Genomic DNA, 22,871 nt, shown 5'->3' on the forward strand with positions numbered 1-22,871 from the left:
ATATACATGTACCAGGGGCGAAGCCGGGAGGCCCGGTAGTAGGTATGTACTAATTATTATTAGTTCTGACGCTACCATTGCCTGCTTATGTCGTAAGCAATGCTGTAGGTAGGTGTAGATATTATCGTCATGTTATGTAAATCAAGATAGATTATTAACATACTAGGTAAAGAAAAATAGGTTTTAATATTATTATTTTTATTTATAAGCTTCGTCTTTAGATAAAAGAAATTATAGTTTTTCTAATATTTCACCTTTATACATAAGCAAATTACATAACTATTATAAAAATTACGTTTAAGTATATAAGAGCGTTTATATACGATATTAACTCCTTTCCTCTTGGTAGCGATCGTATGACTCAACTTGTTCTATATAATTTTATATTAAATCTATCATTACATTCTATGCAGACGTTTTTACATAACTATATCTAATTTGATTTAACTTTTCAATACGTTTTTCGCATATTTAACAATTTTAACATTGTTTGTGCGTTTTATGTGTTCATTTGTTGAATAAAGATTTATTAGACGCTTATTTATTTATTAGTACGAGGAAGATATCGCAACAAGCTAACTATACGGCGAGGCGGCCATGTTGCCCGCTGCGCCTTCTCAACCCGCCAGTTTCACGCGGGCATTCGGACGCACGTATCGCCGATCGCGTTCCGCGCTCGCGTCACGACTGACGCAACTGAACCAGCCGCGTTCGAAATTCGAAAATTCGAATTTATATTTTTTTTTTTTCCACCATGGTCCGGACCAAGGACGGCGACGGCGGCATAAAAAGTTGCTCCATAGTGTCCGAAGTGCAAAAGAGGCCGTGTCTATTCGATACCAACCACATGAACTATGGGGATAGAGCTGAAAAATTGCGGTGCTGGGAGGAAGTTTGCGAGAGCGTAGTGCCTGGCTGGTGCACGCTGCCGGAGACGGAGAAGCTGGCGGCGGGTATGTTATGCTACCTTGCTCATTTGCGGATGTATGTTGGCGCGGGCAGCGCGTGCGGTGCCGACGACACGCGCAACCGGTCGGGTTGCACGGCGCGTTCGACTTGCGTGCTCTTTGTTCGGTCGGGATGCTTTCGAAACGTACCTAGTTCGAATTAACGTTTGCGCTAAGTAAAAACACGTGCTGTTCGCACTTTATGAAAATTTTATAGCGGCCATTTTGTTATCTAAATTTGAAATTAATTTTCTATAATAATTGTACAGGTCAATAATGCAAGGTTGTTGTGAGAAATATAATCGATTGTTTTTCCGTTTTGGAGTTATGCGGTATGATTCGTACGCGCTACAAATATAATTTATCGGCCGATAACAAGTATACATAACAATATGGTGCCTAGTTATCTTTGCGGTGTAATGTAGCGTCATCTTGCAGTACTAAGGTACTATACGAGCTATTATAAAATCCATAAAGCAAATAGGTATTTTGAAATTCGAATATTATCTAAATTTTAAACATAGAGCGAATATTTTGAAATTCGAATATCATAGTCAATTCGAGAGCTACAATTTTTTTACAAATTTAAAAAAATATTATTGTGATGTAAACGTTCTGAAATCCGCTTAGTAATTTGAAGTGAAAGGAAGTAAAATAATGATAATAGATTTACACGCGGGCTGAGGAAATACCCGTTATGTAGGTATTAATTTGTGTCTTAGTGTGTACTGTGTACGTGGTCTTTTGTCACGTACATACTTACCTACCTACTTGAAGTTTTTTATACATAACTAGCGGTCCGCCCCGGCTTCGCCCGTGGTACATATTAACGTTTTCTCTACATAAGAACCATCCTCGTACTTCAAGGAATATAATAAAAAAAGAATTATCGAAATCGGTTCAGCCGTTCTCGAGTTATGGAATTACAACGAAAAGTGGCATTGATTTTTATATAAGATAAAAAATATAGATATTTTTTAATAAAAAAATATAGATATTTTTTAATTTTTATCAAGAATCTTGTTGTTGTTTACGGAATGGTTACATAATAATAAATTAATAATGATAGAATATTTATTGTTAAAGATAAAGATTAAATGGAGAAATTAATTATTCATAATAATAATTGTGAAGTTTTTTATGCAATAAATAATTAAAGTTCTTTATCTTAAAAATAAAATTAATAATTTATTTTCTTACTATAATTCAATCATAAAAATTTAAAATTAATATTAATTATGTAAAATAAATAACAATAAAACACTTGCGGAAATGTTATCGCTCTAAATCGCTATCTGAAATTTTTATTTGTTTATTTTTCTAATAATTTTTGTTTGTTTCATAAAATACCTAGTAGATAAAATTAAATGATAATTTAGATTTAATAAGAATATAAATAATTAACTAATATAATAATTAGGTATGGCGCTTTGAAGCTACGTATTAAAAAACATCTACTTACACATAGACTACATACATACATACATTGCCTGGAAGAGATCACTCTTGAGTGATAAGGCCGCCTTCTGTGCTGTTTTTCTTTTAGAATAAGTTTTGTTTGTATTGTATGTATTTTGGCAGCACAATAAAGAGTATAAATAAATACATAGACTAGGAAATTTGTTAGTTTGACCATCTGTCACGACGCGCTACCTAATATGTACTTAATCAAAACTAAATAGGTACAGATCTATGAAAATGATATAGAATTTAATTATCTTACGCATCGAAAGAACAGGAAAATTCGTTTAATTGCCACGTCATGTGTTTTTTAATTATTTTAGAAACATATTCACATGGAAATCCCAATACAAACGTAACTAACTATACAAATATATTGAAGACAATGACAAACAAATATATTATATATCTAACAAATATATAACTATAAGGAACATAGGTACTGGGTTTACCTCGCGTAGCCTGCAACGTTTTGGAAATTGTTGAATAATTAAAATATTATACAACCAAAAAAAAATCTAAAAAACATGATTTAATGACCGATACCTTGTTAAGTGTACAAAGTTTGAATTATAGTCTGTTAAGTGAGTCAAAATCGAGTCTAAAGAAGTAGGTTACATACAGACATACAGACATACAGGTGAAGTTAATAAAAGCGTGTTAAAAAGCAATAGGGTATATTATAGAGAACTAGTTTACCGCCCGCAGCTTCGCCCGCTTTGTCTAAAACCTAATAAATTATATACTAAAACCTTCCTCTTGAATCACTTTATCCATTAAAAAACCGCATCAAAATCCGTTGCGTAGTTTTAAAGATTTAAGCATACAAAGGGACATAGGGACATAGAAAGCGACTTTGTTTTTATACTATATGTAGTGAAGCAGCCTCGCGAAGCATTTTGAGCGCGAGGCAGCTTGCTCTTCTTGGACGTGCCTTTGATGAGAAAAACGCGCCTTATTGAATACATATATATTAATTAATTCATACATAAATAATTAATTTAATTTTAATGACAAATACAAAAAATTAGTCAAACCGTTTTGTTTTTGACAGTATTTTGTTGTTATATCTTTAATAAAATATGAAGTACAATTTATAATATTACGGAGCATGCAGACTAAATTCTAATCAAATTTATAAAGAACTACTTTTCTTGGCAAGTTTTCAATTATCTCCCCTCAAAACCTTTTATGTTAGAAGATATTAAATAGAGCCAAATCAGTGAAGAGTGGAGACATTTAAAAAAAAATAGTAGTTATGAATACGATCGATCAATAATTTAAGTGACACATGCATCCATACTTAATATTATAAATGCGAAAGTAACTCTGTCTGTCTGTCTGTTACTCAATCACGCCTTAACTACTGAACCAATTTGCATGAAATTTGGTACAGAGATATTTTGATACCCGAGAAAGCACATAAGATAGGTTATATCCCGGAAATCCTACGGAAACGGGTTTTTCTTTGAAAACGCGGATGAAGCCGCGGGCAGAAAGCTATACTAATATAAATGTAAAAGTCTGTTGAATTTGATAGTTACCTTTATTTTTCTTCTATAATGAAAATGCTGTCTAAGTACATATGTTAGAATTTAACAGTTGGAATTTGAATTTTATAATGGAAAAAAAATAATGGTAAAAATTAGAATTATTATTAAACACAGCCCCTTGTCCCTTCGTGAAAAAGTGCCTATGTCACTTTACTTTAGAAAGATGTGGATTTCTAAATTTGAACAAACTCCAAATTGGTTCAATACTGTATCTAGCTATATATATATATATATAACTACAACCTTGACACCAGGGTAATGAGGTCAATACCCTGGAGAACAAATCTGAAAGCTTATAATTATAAAAATAACTACTCTACGTTAAAAACAACCGACTTCAAAAACGGAAAAGTAAAAAATAAAAATGATTTGATATTATTAATTACTACACATTATTTAGATGTGCTATTTACTAAAAAGGTTTGATGTCGGTGCAAGTGCTTAGTGCTTGGCACCGACTTCAAACCTATTTAATTGTTGTTGTATTCGCTAATTTAATTTCATCCAATACATATTGGATAGAATCTATCATAATGTATTTTCTATATAAATTAAATAAGTACTCTTGTAACCTGGATTTAATGAAATCATATGTACATCTTTTGAATATAATATCCTAAGTACAGAATACGTCAGTATCTGGTATCTGGGTAATAAGATCGTTGACTGTTGAGGAATAGCACACCATTATATTGCATTCGACACTTTGACTGATAGACAGGGGACTGACGAATTACCGTACTCATAAATTTAAATTCTAGAAACTCACTGAGACATCACTTTAGGAAGACTGATATACTTTATGTATTGTTTTTATTTTATTATATTGTATTATATACACAGTACATATTTAATATCATTTTACACGTACACTTTAAAACCGATTCACACAAAATAGGTGATACATATTTTTATGACCACAGTAAGAAAAATAACCAGCAGGGTAAACGCTTTAACAATAGAATTCCTTATAATATTAAAGAGTTTATTAGTGCTAAAGGTTGATTAAATAAATGTTTGAGACGGAATTTGATATTTTTGTATATTGTATGGCTTCGCTTCGATTAGACAAAGGCGTGAGCGTTCAGTTTCTGCATTCCACTTTCACTTAAAAATGTAGTGCTGATAATTTATTTTAGCTTCGTCCGTAGAAAAACCAAATACCACGGCTTATCAGTTGAAAAAGTCTGTTTTTAATGTTTTACTTGAATTTTTTTTATCTTTATTTAAAGAGCTGAATCACAAAAAGATTATATCGCTGAGGCACACACATTTTAATTTTTTGAAGTATATTTATAATAAAATATGATTAAATTCATTGCATTCTACACGTGGGAAAAATTAAGCAAATTTAAAGAGGTCAATTGAATAAACAAACATTTATACGGTGTTTTTAAGAAATTAATAAACAATGATGTAAAACATGCAAAAATAACTTTAGAACTGCAGGCATGAGTTGATCTCGTGATCTCTGTAGGGGACTGAAAAGTTATTTGCTGACTTTCGCGGGACTTACTAATCGGTACAAGTCACTCGATTTCTGCAACGCTCATGATGACAAGTGCATAATAACAAATTTAAATATGTGTGTGTGTGTGTGTGTTTGTCTATGTACTTAATTGTATATATTCTTTTATTTTTAAAATATTAACACCTGATGTTACAGCTTCGCTACTTGGATGCAGGATGATTTCATATTGAATTTCTCCACGATTATTTGCAATAATATTACTAATATTATAAACGTGATTCCGTCTGTTACTCTATCACGCAAAACGGCTTATCAAACCTATACATCTACACTAATATTATAAAGAGGAAAACTTTGTTTGTTTGATTGTAATGAATAGGCTCATACCGATTTTAAAAATTCTTTCACCATTCAAAAGCTACATTATCCAGGTTTTATCCAGGAAATCCCACGGGAACGGGAGCTATGCGGGTTTTTATTTGAAAATGCGGGCGAAGCCGCAGGCGGAAAGTAATATATATGATTTGGTACTGAGTCTTAAGTCTGGATAGACAGGCTCGAGAGATTTTAGTTTGGATTATCAGTAAGCGTAGTACAGAGCGTAAAGCGTACTCTATAACTAAGTACCATATTGAAGAGCTATCACCAGTTTTAATATAAATTAAATATTTACAGTTATATTTTGTTTATTTTCTGTATATTATTTTAATAAAGGATGTTCATTCTGTGTAAGAATGTTCTGCCCGAATTCTGTTTATATGCCATGCAGATCTCGTCTTGCTACATTGAATGATAAACTCACATCTCTTGAGAGGAAGATTGATTATTTAGAGGCGTGTGTTACAAAAGGGGATACTTTAACATAAGTTTTAAAACATATATGTACAAGGTGGATAATTTATTTCTTAATAAAGTAAGACCTATCCCACCAAAAACATAAATGTAAAATTTGGAGCCGAGTTCAATCGTTGACTTAATTTGCCAAAAAAAGAAATGAGATCTAAATGTGTGCCAAGTTCTGCAGACAGTCCAGAAATTTATTTACAAAGATGTATTAAGTTCTTAGGTTGACTGAAAACTCAATTGTTTTATTTTCCCTTAGAGAACAATGTTTATTCCAAAATATAACTTTTTAAATTTGAATAATATAATTATTTTCACAAAGCAAACAACTAATGACCTATTGAACCCCATAATTTGATGAGGCTAGTTTTACATACTGTTTATATTTTGTGAGGTTCTAAAACTAGCCTCATTAAATTATGGGGTTCAATAGGTCATTAGTTGTTTGCTTTGTGAAAATAATTATATTATTCAAATTTAAAAAGTTATATTTTGGAATAAACATTGTTCTCTAAGGGAAAATAAAACAATTGAGTTTTCAGTCAACCTAAGAACTTAATACATCTTTGTAAATAAATTTCTGGACTGTCTGCAGAACTTGGCACACATTTAGATCTCATTTCTTTTTTTGGCAAATTAAGTCAACGATTGAACTCGGCTCCAAATTTTACATTTATGTTTTTGGTGGGATATCATTACTTTTTGTACAGAAAATTACTCTGCAAATTTGATTTACTTTATGAATATAATACTTTTTATATGCGATTTTTTTTATTTTTTCTTGCGGTTTCTCTGTATGGTTTGTTTAGTATTATTTTATATATTTTCATAGATTTTATGAATATCAGCGCACATTGCCCCGTCATTATCTGCAATTTTTTAAACTCGTTGTCTGTTTAAAAGATTACTTACATGATTTTCTAAACATTCAGCGTGAATTTGTACACACACTATTACCAAGATGCAAAGATCGTTGTAGAAGAATCGTCGCCTTACTCCATGACGTTACGTTATTGCCATGACGCGATCTTAAAATTTTACTCTAAACGCGCCTAAAGATGTTTCACTCATATTAATATTACGCAAATTAAATCATTTCGACCTTCGACGAAGCCTTCTTCCATTACACCATTTATGGTAATTATTTTTGCATGCTTGTATTGGCTAAACATGTTTGTGCTTTATTAATATAATTGTATCACCATTGAATACCATGTTTAAAGTAAAATAAAGATTTTATTTATTTATTTATTTATTTATTTACACTGAAATTAAAACTAAACTGAACAGTAAACACTCATAAATAAAGAATAAATAAATAAATGTGAATATGTAAAATTATATATTATTTTTAACTGTATGAGCAATATTTTTATTACAATTTTCTTTTATTTTAACAGTTTTGAATAAAGAAATCATGCAATCGAAGTAATCCGCCCTAGCGATACTAGCGCGAGTGAGTGTGATGTCAGAGGCGCTTCGAATCTACAGATGTTTCGTCCTAATATATGTAAACTTCAATAATCTATATCTCAGTCATTTATTGATGGATTTCAAAATTTTTTTCGGCCACTGATTAGTTTTGATCTATTTTTTAAGACTAGTAAGGTGAATATACTATTTTCTATTTTTTTAAACTTTTCCATTTTTCCATACAAACAAAATTAATGTCATTGAAAAAAAAATTTAATACAGATAAATTCAGTATTTTCTGATTTTTTCCTTTGTACACTCACTATTACCTAGCTGATTACAAAATTTGAACTTTCTAGGTCATCTGGAAGTGGGTTAGGTTTTGTATATGTCTATAAGTCAGTCAGTCTTAAAAATTGCGATTTTTGGATATTAATATTTACGCAACTGTTTAATCTGTATTTATGAAATTTAAGGTTCTTGTTTATCTTAAGGTCCTCTTGATATGTACCAAATTTGGTTTATTTAACTTAAATAGTTTTCGAGTTATAAGGGGGTGAAAAGTGGCTCGAAATGGTTCGTGTAAATATACACACGGCAGCTGCTCGCCTGTTCTCTTCGCTTGAACTCGGCTTGACACGCTGCCGCGTGTCTAGATTTGTCTTCATTAAAATAATTGTCATGTATCAGAATTATTTCTCTAACTTATTGAATTTAAGATAATTTACCTGTTAAAATTCATAGAGAAATAAAAGATAAAAAAAATACATCCTTATTATTATTATTATTCATTTCACTCATTCATATAACAACAAATAATTGTTGTGGTGTAGGCCTATGAGTCAATTTGTTCGTCTATGGAAACAGCTTGATTGCTTACGTCACGTTGTCATTTCTTTTCAACGTTGAAGATTTCGACACTTGTTCAAAGTTGATACAAATTTTTGTGCGGAACAGAAAATATGAGGAAACTTAAGTCACGTTAAAGATGAACTCTTTAGGCTTTTCTCATAACTGTATACGTTATATACTTATATCTTTGTTTTGTATATATCTTTGTTTTGTAAGTATAAATGACCATTCAATTATATAATCGACTTCAATAAAATAACATCAATCTACCCTCAATTTTCTTAATGTGATTAGAATGAAGTAAGTATGTATCTATGTTTTTAGTATATTTTTATTTTTTTAATTTCAATACATACAATATTACCTGTGTGATGTGTCAGTCCCCTGCCAATAAGGATTAATTATATAAAATTGACAAATCAATTAATAATAATTTATCCCCTGAAAAAAGAAAGTGATAGTAGATATGTTAGATAAAAAATTGTGTACACATTTATTGTTTTTATTTATCAGTTAAGTTTAGTTCCTTTTTTTGGTTTTATATACATTTTTGACGTAGGTATTGTGCAATATTTTTTTATCTGTTATTTCATGGTCTAAAAAACTTTATCCTTCGCTAATTATTATTAGACTATGAAGTAAAACTAAGATGTTTATATTAATTTTAATATTAGTATCAAACTATTTATTATTTCATTATAATTTATAACCCACCTACTAGAAATAAAAAAACGACGTGTGGCACTCGGGGACTGCCGCGGTAAAGCTATTGCATGCTATGCCTTCAAACCACACCTCCGCCCGTCGGAGTGGGGAGCGTGAGGTTTTTTCGTTACGGAATTTCTCGATTCGGTCCCCGCTCTCAAGGCCCGCGATAGAAGCTATGCAATAGCTTAAAAAAAATCTGATTTTAGAATTTACTGAATGGATTAAATTGACGGTTATTTTCCACTCAATCAATAAACAAACAAAATATATTTAAAGTTGTTATTTTTTTATTATTTTCATACCTACTTGATATTTTTCTCCAATATATTATGAATGAATGAGTGAATGAATGAATGAATGAATGAGAACTTTATTGTACACACCAAATTACAGACATTACATAAAAAAGAATACACATAAATTGCACAATGGGCGACCTTATGGCTACAGAGCCATCTCTTCCAGGTAACCCAACCAAGGAAAGAAATGACAAAAACAACGAATACAGGTAGGTGGTGTATACTGAAGCACTGAAGCAATAAATACATAAAAATAAGTAAAATATAGTAACTATACATTTTGCGACATTAATAAATGTATACAATATAAATATATACATAATAATAATTATAACAAATAAATACAGATAAGGGAAAGTACATAAATATATAAGGTCATCACTTAATTAAAGAGATGTAGTAATTAAAAAGCAAGTTTTTGAAAGCATCGATGGATCTCGCTTTGCGTATAGCTATTGGTAAGTCATTCCATAGTCTAATAGCCTTCACTGTAAATGAGGAATTGAAAAATTTAGTTTTATGTGTGGGTACATTAAGGAGATAAGTATCACTGGATCTCAGATTTAATCCGTGATTACTTGCGTACTCAAAGTTGTTTTTTAAGTAGGGTGGGGTTCTGGGATCGAATAATATTCCGTACAACAGATGCAGCACATGAGCATCCCGGCGATATCTGATAGGTAGCCATTTCAACCTGCGACGATAAGCAGAGACATGGTCATACTTACGCAACCCGAAGATAAAACGGATGCATAAGTTCTGAAATCGCTCAAGCTTATCAAGCTGGATTCCAGCTAGGTCACAGAAACTGACATCAGCGTAGTCGAGGATGGGAAGAAGGAGTGATTGCGCTAACAAAATTTTGGTCGGAATCGGAAGAAAGTTTCGTAATCGCTTAAGGGAGTGGTATGCCGCAAATAACTTTTTACTAACATGTTTCATGTGCTCATGCCAGGAAAGTGTAGAGTCTATATGGACACCTAGGTTTTTAACAGACTGACTGAAAGGGATTTTAGTGTCGTCAACGTAAACGGATGGTAAATTATCCCATACAATTTTTGACTTAAACTGCGGACTTCCAATAATAATAGTCTGCGTTTTGTGGGGATTAATTTTAAGGCCATACAGCTTGCTCCACCTAACGATAAAATCGAGATCAGTATTAGTTGAGTGAATGGCTGCAGGCAAATCCGACAAAGAAGAATGTATATAAATCTGGAGATCATCAGCATACATGTGGTACCGGGATGAAATGTTGCTCGTAATGGAGTTTATGAAAAGTGAGAAAAGAAGAGGAGAGAGGACACCACCTTGTGGTACACCTGCAGTCAGATAACTCCAGGATGAGATGGACTCGTCTAGCTTTATCCTCTGCCGGCGACCATGCAAAAAGCTACGAAACCACTCTAACACCGACGCAGATATGTTGATAGAACGCAGCACACTCAAAAGTACGTCATAGTCAATACAATTAAATGCATTACTAAAATCTAGCAATGTTAGTATCGTGAGCTGCTTATTATCCATACCTAACCGAATGTCATCAGTTATTTTTACTAAAGCAGTAGCCGTACTATGCCCGGGGCGGAAACCGGATTGTAGAGGATTGAGTATGGAGTTCGAGTTTAGGAAAATACTTAATTGGTGATGGATAAGTCTTTCAAGAACTTTGGAGAGGAAAGGAAGAATGGATATAGGACGGTAATCAGATAGTGAGCTAGCATTCGATTTCTTAGGAAGTGGGATAACATTGGCGTCTTTCCAAACTTCAGGGAATGTGCTGGACGAGATAGAGTGGTTAAGGATGTTGGTGATTGTAGGAAGGATGATGTCAAGGATAGGAACGATCATAGCACGGCTAATATTGTCACAACCGACAGCTTTAGAAGATATGGATAATATGTTCTTCTTAACATCGCATTCGGTGAAAGGTGAGATGTTAAAAGGGTTATCAGAAGAATAAGGTAAGGATGAAAGGAAATTAAGGGTAGCCTGTTTATCGACACTGTCAAACAGGACTGGAGGAGTGGAAAAGTGTGCATTTAACTGGTCGATATTCAGGTTCGTAGATGACGCTTTAGGTTGTTTGCCTACTCCAAGCGTTTTAAGAAATTTCCACACAAAACATGGATCACCATTTTCTATGGATGAATGAATATGGCGGCGCTGTGCATCCCGGCACACAGTATTGCAACGATTCCTCAGTCCTACATACCTCTCCCTCGCCTCATCAGAAGGACACGATTTTAATTGAGATTTGGCTTGGTTTTTTAAGTTCAGTTGCGATTTAATTTCCTCAGTGAGCCAAGGTGCAGGCAAGTGTTTTAGCTTCACTGGACGTGCTGGAGCGTGAATGTCGTAGAGCTGCGTAAGAAAGGAGTTAAATAGCATTACTTTATCATTAAGGTTTTCACAGCATTGTACTGCATTCCAATCCATCTTAATCGCATCAGCACAGAGATTTTCATGATTCATACGACCAAAACTTCGCTGCATAGCAATTTGGGGCTTGGATTTGGGAGGACGGAGTTTGTAGGAAAGGAAAATAAGATTGTGATAGGAGAAGGCATCTGCTGCACACTGTCCATGCTGAGAGATAAAGTCTATGTTGGATACGATTATAAGGTCAAGCAAGGAAGGTGCACAGTTAGGGAAATGATGCGTGGGATTAAGAGGGAGGATGTGAAGATTATAGGAGTCCACAATAGATAGTAGTTTATTAGAGCGAGAGTCATTTTTTAGCAAACAGGTATTGAAGTCACCCATAATTATGGTGTGACTGTATGAAGGAGAAAGATTAAGAAGGAGATCATCAAAAGTAGGAAAATAGTCTATGGAAGAGGAAGGACTATAGATAACGCCTAATAAAATTTTAGTGTGGGAAATGCAGACCTCTAAGAAAAGGTATTCGACCGTGGCTGCAGGTGTGGGTTCTGGCGAAGAGCTGATAATAGTGAACGGCATGTGATTGCGTAGATAAATAGCGACACCTCCTCCGCCCCTGCAGGCACGATCGTTACGTATCAGATGGAAACCGGGTAAAGAGTAACAGGAGGAAGGTAAGGAGGGCTTCAGCCAGGTTTCCGATACAAGGATAGCTTGGACATTACTCGACTCGAATGAGGCTAGGAAATCAGTATAATGTGCCGGAATGCTCTGTGCGTTAATATGTACGACATTAAAAGTTTTAGAGGTTGAAGGAAAATAATTATTTAGTGACGTATTAAGAGGAATATAGGACGTACTACTGAGAAAACTTTCCATTGAACAGTCAGAGACTGATGGTAATGACACGAACTCGTCGCTCATAATGCTCTCATTGGATGACATTATTATACTTATATTACAAACCTTAATGTGTATATATATATAAATAAATTATCCTTTAAGTTTAACAGTAATAAGTTACAGTGCAAAATAATAGATACTATAAACAAAATTAAACACTAAATTACAAATGCAAAACAAAATAATAGGTATATAAAAGATGCAGTTACTATGAAATACTAATAAAATATATATATTATATTTGCAATACTTAACTTGATTATAGTTTTTTTCTTAAATTAAACTAAAATTTTGAATTTACCAGAACCTTCCAGTATAATTTATAAAAATGACAACACCAAGAACCCTGTACACATTGTCAAATAACAACTGACATCTAACAACATTAAACAATATTATAAAGTTTGACAGCACTTGACATAAGACTTTGCATAAGACATTAAATATTAAAGATACACTTGCTCAATGTAAATAAACAATTTACAAAAGAAAATGAATAACAATTATAAACTATGCTTATGATTTATGAATACTAATATACTAAGTTATTATGTGCTCACAGATTTGAAGAATTTTATCTATACTAATTAAACTTCAGCCAGAATTACAGCATCTTCACCTTTAAAACAAATAATAAATCGCTATGATTGACAGTGATAGTGTTTCATACAATGTATTATTCTACTACACATTAAACAAACTAAATTTATGTTAGAAACATTATAGGTAACAGTTCCAAAAGAAACTATGACAATGGTAAAACTATGAATATGAAAAACTATTGAATGAATCAAATAAATATGTGTAAACTAAGAGTATGTATCATTATAGAAAACATATAAAAAGTTTCTGTAGAAAAGTAAGCATTAGAATAAAGAAATAACAAAAGAAGAAAAGAAATCTTGACCCAGTATTGTACACTTCATTGTTAAATAATAAAAGACATACTACTTAATTTGTTTTTGCACTCTTCTGGCCCTGGAGTTTTGTTGAGTCAATAACCTCTGAGAAGTGCAAGCGGAAGCAGAAATGGTTTGTCCCTCACCATCTAAATTTTGTGGTTGTAAAGCGTCTATGTCAGCAATTGTGCTTATTCGTTGGCGAACACCATCAGCATTGATCACAAAAATGGACCCATCTTTAGTCCAACACTTTGACACACCAAATTTTTTTCTTGCAGCCATAAATACTTCGTGTCGGCACTTGGTGAGAAATTCAGATAATGTTATAGCTGTACCTTTGAGTTTAGTCTTAGCCAGCCAAACTTGATTACGAAGTTTCGCATCTTGGAACTTAACCAGGATTGGACGTGGTTTATCCGTTTTTGCTACACCCATCCTGTGACAACGGAAGAACGCCTCGGGTACAATTGTAGTTAGTTCAAGATGATCGGATATTAATTTTGAAACACACTCACTAGGATTTTCATCTTTTGACTCTGTTACACCATGTATTAGAAGCATCTTGCGTCTACTCCGCATTTCTTGTTGGTCATAAAGCTGATTCAAAAGATTAACCTGCGACTGGAGGCATGACAAGGATGACATGACAAAAGTTCTAAACACATGAAACTCTGATGCAAGTTTCTCAGATGGAATTCTAGTTGCTGAGTTATTATTTTTTAGATCCCGTTGGAACTCATCCATCTTATAAGTAAACATTTCAGTCATTTCAGCCATCTTCTGTGAGATTGATTCCATTTTGTGGTTATGTTGCCCAACAGGTTATTGGTATATGTTGTAGATAGTGGTGTTATATGATTTATTTTATAGGAGACAGTTACTGGTTGGTAGTGGTAGTTATAATTTAATGCATGTATGTAAAAACACACTCACTTAACATTAAAAACAATTTAAAATGATACAGTAAAATTACGAAACGTCTACACTTTTCCACCTACCCACACGAAAAAGACTTGCGCAAATGACGACGTGTTCTATCTACATCGTAACGAAATTAACTGTGAACTTATTATTCTGTGAAAAGAATAAATATTTTGTACATGAATAATATTAAAAACTAGCGGTCCGCCCCGGCTTCGCCCGTGGTACATATTAACGTTTTCTCTACATAAGAACCATCCTCGTACTTCAAGGAATATAATAAAAAAAGAATTATCGAAATCGGTTCAGCCGTTCTCGAGTTATGGAATTACAACGAAAAGTGGCATTGATTTTTATATATTAGAAGATGTCGATTTGATACATTGGTTAAATTTTAATCGTACTTTTAAACCCGCACTCCGCAGACTGTATTTATATTTTACTAGCTGTGCCCGCGACTTCGTCCGCGTGGAATAGCGACTGCATAGTAGTTACTACTTTACATACAATTATGTAGTAAACACGTACTACCATAAACAATTCATAGAATTGTTAATAGAATTTATTACTAATCTAAGCTAAAAAACTTACGTACTTTCCGGAAATCTGGGGCATTTTCCGGGGATATCCGGAAAATGCCTGTAAAATATCTGGGAAATCCCCCGGAAAATGTGTGAAAATGTCCGGGAAATACCCAGAAAATATCCGGAAAATGCGTGAAAATGTTCGGGAAAAGCGTGGAAAATGCCTGAAAAATCTCCGGAAAATGCCAGGGAAATGTTTGGAAAATATCCGGAAAAAGCGTGGAAAATGCCTGGAAAATCCCCGGAAAATGCCTGAGAGATGCCCAGAAAATGCCCGGAAAATATTCAAAAAATGCGTGGGTCCGCCTAAAGCAAAGGGGGCGCAGGACTTAGAAAATTTTTGATGGAGTTGGTGTCATTATAACACCTATTTCTTATTGTTTTATCGTAAAGATTACGCTAATTTATCCAGTTTTATAGAAAAAACTTTTTCTCTAAAATCAAAAATGGCCGAGATATTCGCCCTCAAAGATTGATTTTGCGCGTCGACGGAGCCCCGCTTCGCGGTGAAAATGTCCGGAAAAGGCGTGGAAAATGCCTGGAAAATTCCCGGAAAATGTCAGGGAAATGTCTGGAAAATGACTGGGAAATGCCTGAGAAATATATGGAAAATATCCGGAAAATGCGTAAAAATGTCCGGGAAAAGCGTGGAAAGTGCCTGGAAAATCTCCGGCAAATGTCTGGGAAATGTCTGGAAAATATCCGGAAAAAATCCGGAAAAAGCGTGGAAAATGCCTGGAAAATGCCTGGAAAATCTTCGGAAAATGCGTGAAAATATCCGGAAAATGCGTGAAATGGTCCGGAAAAGGCGTGGAAAATGCCTGGAAAATCCCCGGAAAATGCGTGAGGAATTGCCCGGAAAATGCCCGGAAAATATCCGAAAAATGCGTGAAAATGTCCGGAAAAAGCGTGGAAAATGCCACTTCAAATTTGCGAAGTAATTAAAGCAGACAACCAAAAAAAGAAAAAGAAAGCTAAAATCTTTCATATTAAATGTATATGGGATATTCATATTTCATATGTACTTAATGTAAGGGTTTGAAGATATTTTTTTTGATATTTCTCGATTTATTTAAAAAAAATGATTACGGCCATTATTAGGTTAAGTACTTTCGATATCAGTTTAAAGTTTTTTGTTAACTGTAATACTTACAAAAAAAAATCGCCTGTGCACACTGAACGATTACACCTAGTACATGAATGCCTTAGCAAATGTTCGCCGTGATTATTTAAATGATCATAATTTTTTTATTAATGAACCAATTGACATGAATTAAACACTAAATGACAAAAAAAATTAACTACAGTTTTGGGTTCGGGATCAATTTAATAATTACACCTGCTAATATTTTTTTACATATTTTCATTGTATAAAATCGTAACATAACTTCCTTTATGTATTGTTCTATTAACACATGGATAATAATATCTTCCCAAGGTACTAAATTTTAATAAAAAAGTTGTTTTTGTTATTTATATCTAAAAAAGAGTAGTTATATTAGACAGAAATAAACATAAAATTTTTATAAGTTATGGAAGCTGAATGTAATGCAAATGGGCAAATATAAAAGTAAAATTAGGTATTTAAAATAAATAAATGAAACAACTACCAATTACAGAAAAACTTCTTTTTCGGTTGAAAATTGCTGGATCATGAGTATAATTCTTTATCTCTTACCTTGGGCAGTCTGGAAGAGATCGCTAGTAAGCGATAAGACCGCCTTATGTACATACCGTGTTAATCCATTTGGTATGATTGTAAATATTTTACGTATATTAAATTGATAAATAATATGTAATCTGATCCCAGTACTATCTGTACCGCGAAAGCCATAACGATAATAAAACAACAGTAAAGCACGAATAAAAATCATACTTGTACAGTAGTTGTGAGTGCAATATTTACGTTTCAAAATAACATTTTTTTTGGTACTAAAACGTAGGTAGATTCTCACGCACGCACGCTGATACGTGGTTGGCTGCCCCTTTTCTCATTCCCGAAAAATATCCTCTAAAATTACCCAAGATTCTTCTAATGATTGTACCATACGTTGGAAATTAACTTTAGTCAACAATTGACCACGCGCCAGGATACTTATTTCTACTACATCCTCACGCAAATCGTTAATTTTTTATGAACATTGAATCTGTAAATAAAAAAAATGAAAAGATTACTTTACCTTATTTTATTAAAAAGCTACTAACAAATAAAATTCTATCAAGAACTTAAGTGACCTTCTTTGGGCGTATAATATAGTCTTGTAAAAGTTATACATAAAAATAAAATTTCATCATTTTCTTATTTTGTCGTAACTTCAATTCTAATTAAAAACATGAGTCTAACTATATAATTAATTATGTATAAAGAATAAATATAAAAGCCACAACTTACCTTTTGTGGGAACGCAAGAAGGATTTTATAAAATGTCACAATTAACTGTTAATGGTGTCTTGTTCGACATCAAATAATAAACATCTACCCTCACTTGTAAAATTTTATTTAGTATATTCACATAAAATATAAGCACCTGAAGTGGACTCTGGGAAGACATGGGTTAAAAAGTTAAATAAATAAGTACAATTAAAAACCCCACCAACATCATATTATTTAATTCTTAATTATAAATTTGCAAGAAGCGTTAAATATGTAAATTGATTTGATTTTAATGAAGTCTCATAGATGGCGCTGTTTCATATTTGTCTTTATACTACTAAGATTCATTAAACTGTTTCTCTGCCAAAATTACGTAAATGACGTAGTTTTTATAGTGTAAAGCTAGATAATAGCGTGGCTTACCCAAAAACAACATTTAAACATGAGTCTTTAGATTGTACGCTGTGTAATACACGGAATACGTTAGAAAAATAAAGGTTCACAGCTCCTCCCCCGGAGGTGATAGCATGATAATGTGTATATAAAAGCCTCACCCGACCTGTTAGTAATATTCATGCAAAATTTGAAGTCAATCTATGCGGTACTTTTCGAGATTAGCTCGGACAAACATACAGACAAACAGACAAACAGACAAACCGACAAACAGACAAACAGACAAAAATTCTAAAAACTATGTTTTTGGCTTCTATATCGATTATAGATCATGGATTATGTATTCTTTTAAAAAAATATTCAATGTACAGTTTTGACTTTCCTACGATTTTATTATATGTATAGATTATGCTGGTATGTTATTAATCATTCATATATCATATTTAATAAAATATTATATTTTATAATGCAAATGTAACAAAAACAAAGAAATCATATTAACGAGATCAATGGTACAAATAAAACTGGTTCATTATTACATAATGTTTTAAAATTTATTGTTTTGTATTTTATGAAAATATTGTTACATAGGTATAGTACTATAACTACGCAGGTATATTATGTATTTATATTTAGCAAATGATATAAATTTTATAAAAAAAAATATTTTTGTTACTGTCTTAGTCAATATCAATATTATGCCTACTCAAAATAGTATGATCAACAAAAAATATTCTCGAAAAAATCACGGTATCAACCTAATTAAGGTAAAAAGCCTGTTTTAACACTTAGGTATCTCATACATTTATTTGTGACTCACAAGTTCTAAGCTTCGTCCAAAAATGAAACGAGAATACAATTTTTCACAGTGACGCAACGTTTAGAAACGACGTTGGAGTCAAGTAATTCTAATTAGATTACTATATAAATGCTTACTGTATTATTATTCTACTGCAGTATTATATTCTTGTGCACTTTTGCCGCATACTTTGTTCGCAAACGCTTACATATTTATTATTGTTTTTTCCACGTGTAACGTGCAACGAAAATATTCCAAAATGTACGACAAATTCCAAAATAAAATTATCAACGTTCTATGTTCGAAATTTAATTTTTTCGATCTGTGGAACTGGTTCGAAATTCTTAAAAATTTATAAATCGAACAGTCATACTTCAAGCCGCGTTTAACCATTATAACAATAGACAAAAACAAAACAATAATTGTCTATACTCCTTAGAAACGTAACATCGTTACAAATGTACCTATATATTCATATCAATATGAGCTCTTGACAAAAAAAACTTCAACATAATAATATCGTGTCAATACGCTTTGTACTCAACGTGGATACAAAATTATGATAAACATACATGGCTGGGTTTGTACACGTCAAGTAGCCGCGCTCTCTAGTTGGCGTAGTAATGTATTAACACAAAGGAGTCGGGTCGTGAATTATTTGCGAGAATGCATTGGTATATGCGGTATTCGTGACTCAATCGACGCAAGGGGCCGCACCGGCCCGAAGCAGTTCTGTGATATCATATTTACGACTAAATAAAGCGGTCGAATATCCATTGCGTATTTGTTTCATGTTATATTCGAACAATATTATATTGAAACTGCAATGTACGTTATATTACAATGTTCGTTATAGTAAGTTTTATTTAAAAGATACGTAATCTTGCTGTAGATTTTGGAATCGGTTTTGATATTATTCTATCGTAGATGGGTGTACTATGTACCTATGGTTTAACCTTGTTTGTTCATACATATTATATAATTAAATTGTCATGTAATTTAAATTGATAAGCAACGAGTCGTGATATTAAATTTGTAGTTTTATTTTTACAGAAATATTTGTTTATTTTAGACTAGGTACGTATAAATTATTTTAATATAATTATTATTTGTTGAATAGGTCAATTTAGACCGCAATTCGCAAATTATTATTGCGTGCGAAACTTGCTAGTTTGCGCTGAACAAAATGGCGGCCGCGTAGTTGGCGCGTTTTTTTTTAATTTATAATTATAATATTATGTATGTACAGTTTTAAATAACCTTTGATAGTCATAATGGATGCAAAATGTTTTTAATTTTTATTTTTTATAATTTATCTAACCTCTTTGTTCTTTGTTATAAATGAGGTAAGGGGAAATAAGATCTCTCACTGTTTTAATATTGTTAGGATGTTGGTTATTTTTTTACATTAAACTACTGCAATGAATTGTTGCGAGTGATAGTTATGTGATTAGATATTTTAATTAAAATTACTTATATAAGGAAGCTTAATACCTATCTACTTAATATCTACATTTCTAGGATAAAATTATTTGAGTAAGTATACCTACTTAGTGGAAATTTTAAAATGTTACCTATTAGGTACATACTTATTAATATTATAAATTATAATACTAGCTTAGCGCCCGCGGCTTCGCCCGCATTGTCTAAAACCTAATAAATTATATAGGTAAGTACTAAAACCTTCCTCTTGAATCACTCTATCTATTAAAAAAAACCGCATCAAAATCCGTTGCGTAGTTTTAAAGATTTAAGCATACAAAGGGACATAGGGACAGAGAAAGCGACTTTGTTTTATACTAGGTATGTAGTGACTAGTGATTCTAGAATATTTACAACTATTTACCTTTAGAAAATTAATTATTTCTGAGTAATTAGACAATATTTTATTTTTATAATTAGACATTAAAATAAATAATTTTATTAAAATAAAATCTAAATGACTGCAAGCAACGCCAACGCGAACGCGCGTTACGACAAGATGCGAATAAACCGGCCAAGTGCGAGTCGGTCTCGCACACGGTTCAGAAATTTCAAGGTTTCTAGACGGATAGTATTTTAAAAAAGGTTAGATTGAAAAATGATTGGCGTAAAAGCTAAAGTCTAGATAGATGTAATATTGTATGATCGTTTCTTTTATGATGTAGTAGTTAAATATATCTTAATACAAATTAAAAATTGCCGTTAAATATTATTATTTATTATCATTTTTATAGACTTTAAAATAATTATTAAAAGTCTTCTTAATAATATCAATTATCAGTAAGTAATTCTTCCTTTCAAGTACAGTGGTAAGTGCATTTGCATTGACTCGAGTTCGATTCCCGGTGGAGACTAATATAGCATCTGGCTCAGGGAGCAAGATAATCCCTTTAACCTTAAAGAGAAATGAAGGCCAAGAGCGACAAAAGTAAGGTTGAAAGAAAGAAAGATATATACAGATAATATCATCACGTCATGGAAATACCGTCACGTCATGGAGTAAGGCGACGATTTTGGTATCCTTGTATCTTGCCAAGTTGCCAGTCTTTTCACTTCTGACACTAATTGTGCTCGGCACACGCGCTCATTTTTCCCAAGCGAACCCGGGGCCAGTGACTAAGTGTATACTGTATAGATAAATTATGTAGTTTAATTATTTTTACACATTTAAACTATGATATATAAAAGAGCTAGATACGTTACCCGCTCTCTATTTTGGCAAGAAAAAACTCAGGTAAGTGCCCGAGTTTCACTTAGTCACGCACCATTCAGCGTCGTGGCTGGACGTTCTTTTTGTATTTTAATCGGCAGTTGTTATTACGAAGTACATGAGTGAGACATGTTATGTCTAGTGCGTGAGAGTGAAAGAGAGAACAACTGTATTGGTGATAATGCGTTAGTAAGTAGGTATGTATTAATTACGCTGTTTTTTAGTGCAATGATGTTGGCGTATGCCGCGTCTACTAGTATAATAGGTCATTGCATTTAAAGGGATAATTTTACACCATACACTCTGCTTTACATGGTAATACGAGATTGTATTGCTCTCGCTCTAATAGCGTACGAGTGAAAGAGACAACAATTGGTTTCTTTTTCTACTGACGCGGCGCGTTCGAATTTCCCGCAAAAGTACAGGTAGTTTATAAAATTTATAGTCCTATTATAATTCAAATTATATTTAAAACACTTGCATTTTAAATTTATCTATAACTAGCTGCTCCGCGCGGTTTCACCCCCGTAGCTCCACTCCACTCCGTTGGTCGTAGCGTGATGTTATATATAGCCTATAACCTTCCTCGATAAATGGATTCCCTATCAAACACCGAAAGAATTTTTCAAATCGGACCAGTAGTTCCCGAGATTAGCGCGTTCAAACAAACAAACAAACAAACTCTTCAGCTTTATAATATTAGTATAGATATAGAATTCAACTCTCTAAATAGATCCTAACTGATATTATTATCGATGCAAAAGTAGCTGTCTGTCTGAGACAGCCTCTTCCTCAGCCTCGTCCTTCTTGATGCCGAAACCTATGAAAGCTGATTGGTATGGGTACACTGTAGATAGTTTTCGAATGAAAATGAAAACGAAATGAAAATGAAATGAAAATGAAATGAAATGAAAATGTAATGAAAATGAAATGAAAATGAAATGAAAATGAAATGAAAATGAAATGAAAATGAAATGAAATGAAAATGAAATGAACATGAAATGAAAATGAAATGAACATGAAATGAAAATTTAATGTAAATGAAATGAAAATGTAATATCTATTAACGTTTGGACTTAAATAATTAGGTTGCTAGTTTAAGTTACTAAGTAGTTTTATGTAAGCCGCGGGATAGTACTAGTCTACCTGATTCAGATGAAAGTACGTGAACCATAGAGCTTAGATGCGTTGCGAATTGCGATCGCAGGCTCTATCCTGTATTCATAGCAAAATCTTTTTATTGGTATCAAATATCAAGTTCCCTGTAATAACTAATTTTGTAAATAGAGAGACTATTGAGATAAAACACTAACAGTAAAAGAAACTAAATTTGTGTAACTGCATAGTGATGTACATCATCATCATCATCAG

General features: G+C 32.6%; 1 protein-coding gene across 1 annotated transcript in view; it reads left to right on the forward strand.

Annotated features, from left to right (window-relative positions):
* Positions 1-645: 645 nt before the first annotated feature.
* The window catches only part of LOC123703723, a 46,812-nt gene continuing 24,586 nt past the window's right edge, over positions 646-22,871 (forward strand). Inside the window, exon 1 of the mRNA XM_045651818.1 lies at positions 646-953. Coding sequence (XP_045507774.1) covers positions 755-953 — 199 coding nt within the window. The 5' untranslated portion in view covers positions 646-754. The remainder of the gene's footprint in view (positions 954-22,871) is intronic.

The sequence above is a fragment of the Colias croceus genome, chromosome 27 (genome assembly GCF_905220415.1).
Source record: "Colias croceus chromosome 27, ilColCroc2.1".
Classification (NCBI taxonomy): Eukaryota; Metazoa; Arthropoda; class Insecta; order Lepidoptera; family Pieridae; genus Colias; species Colias croceus.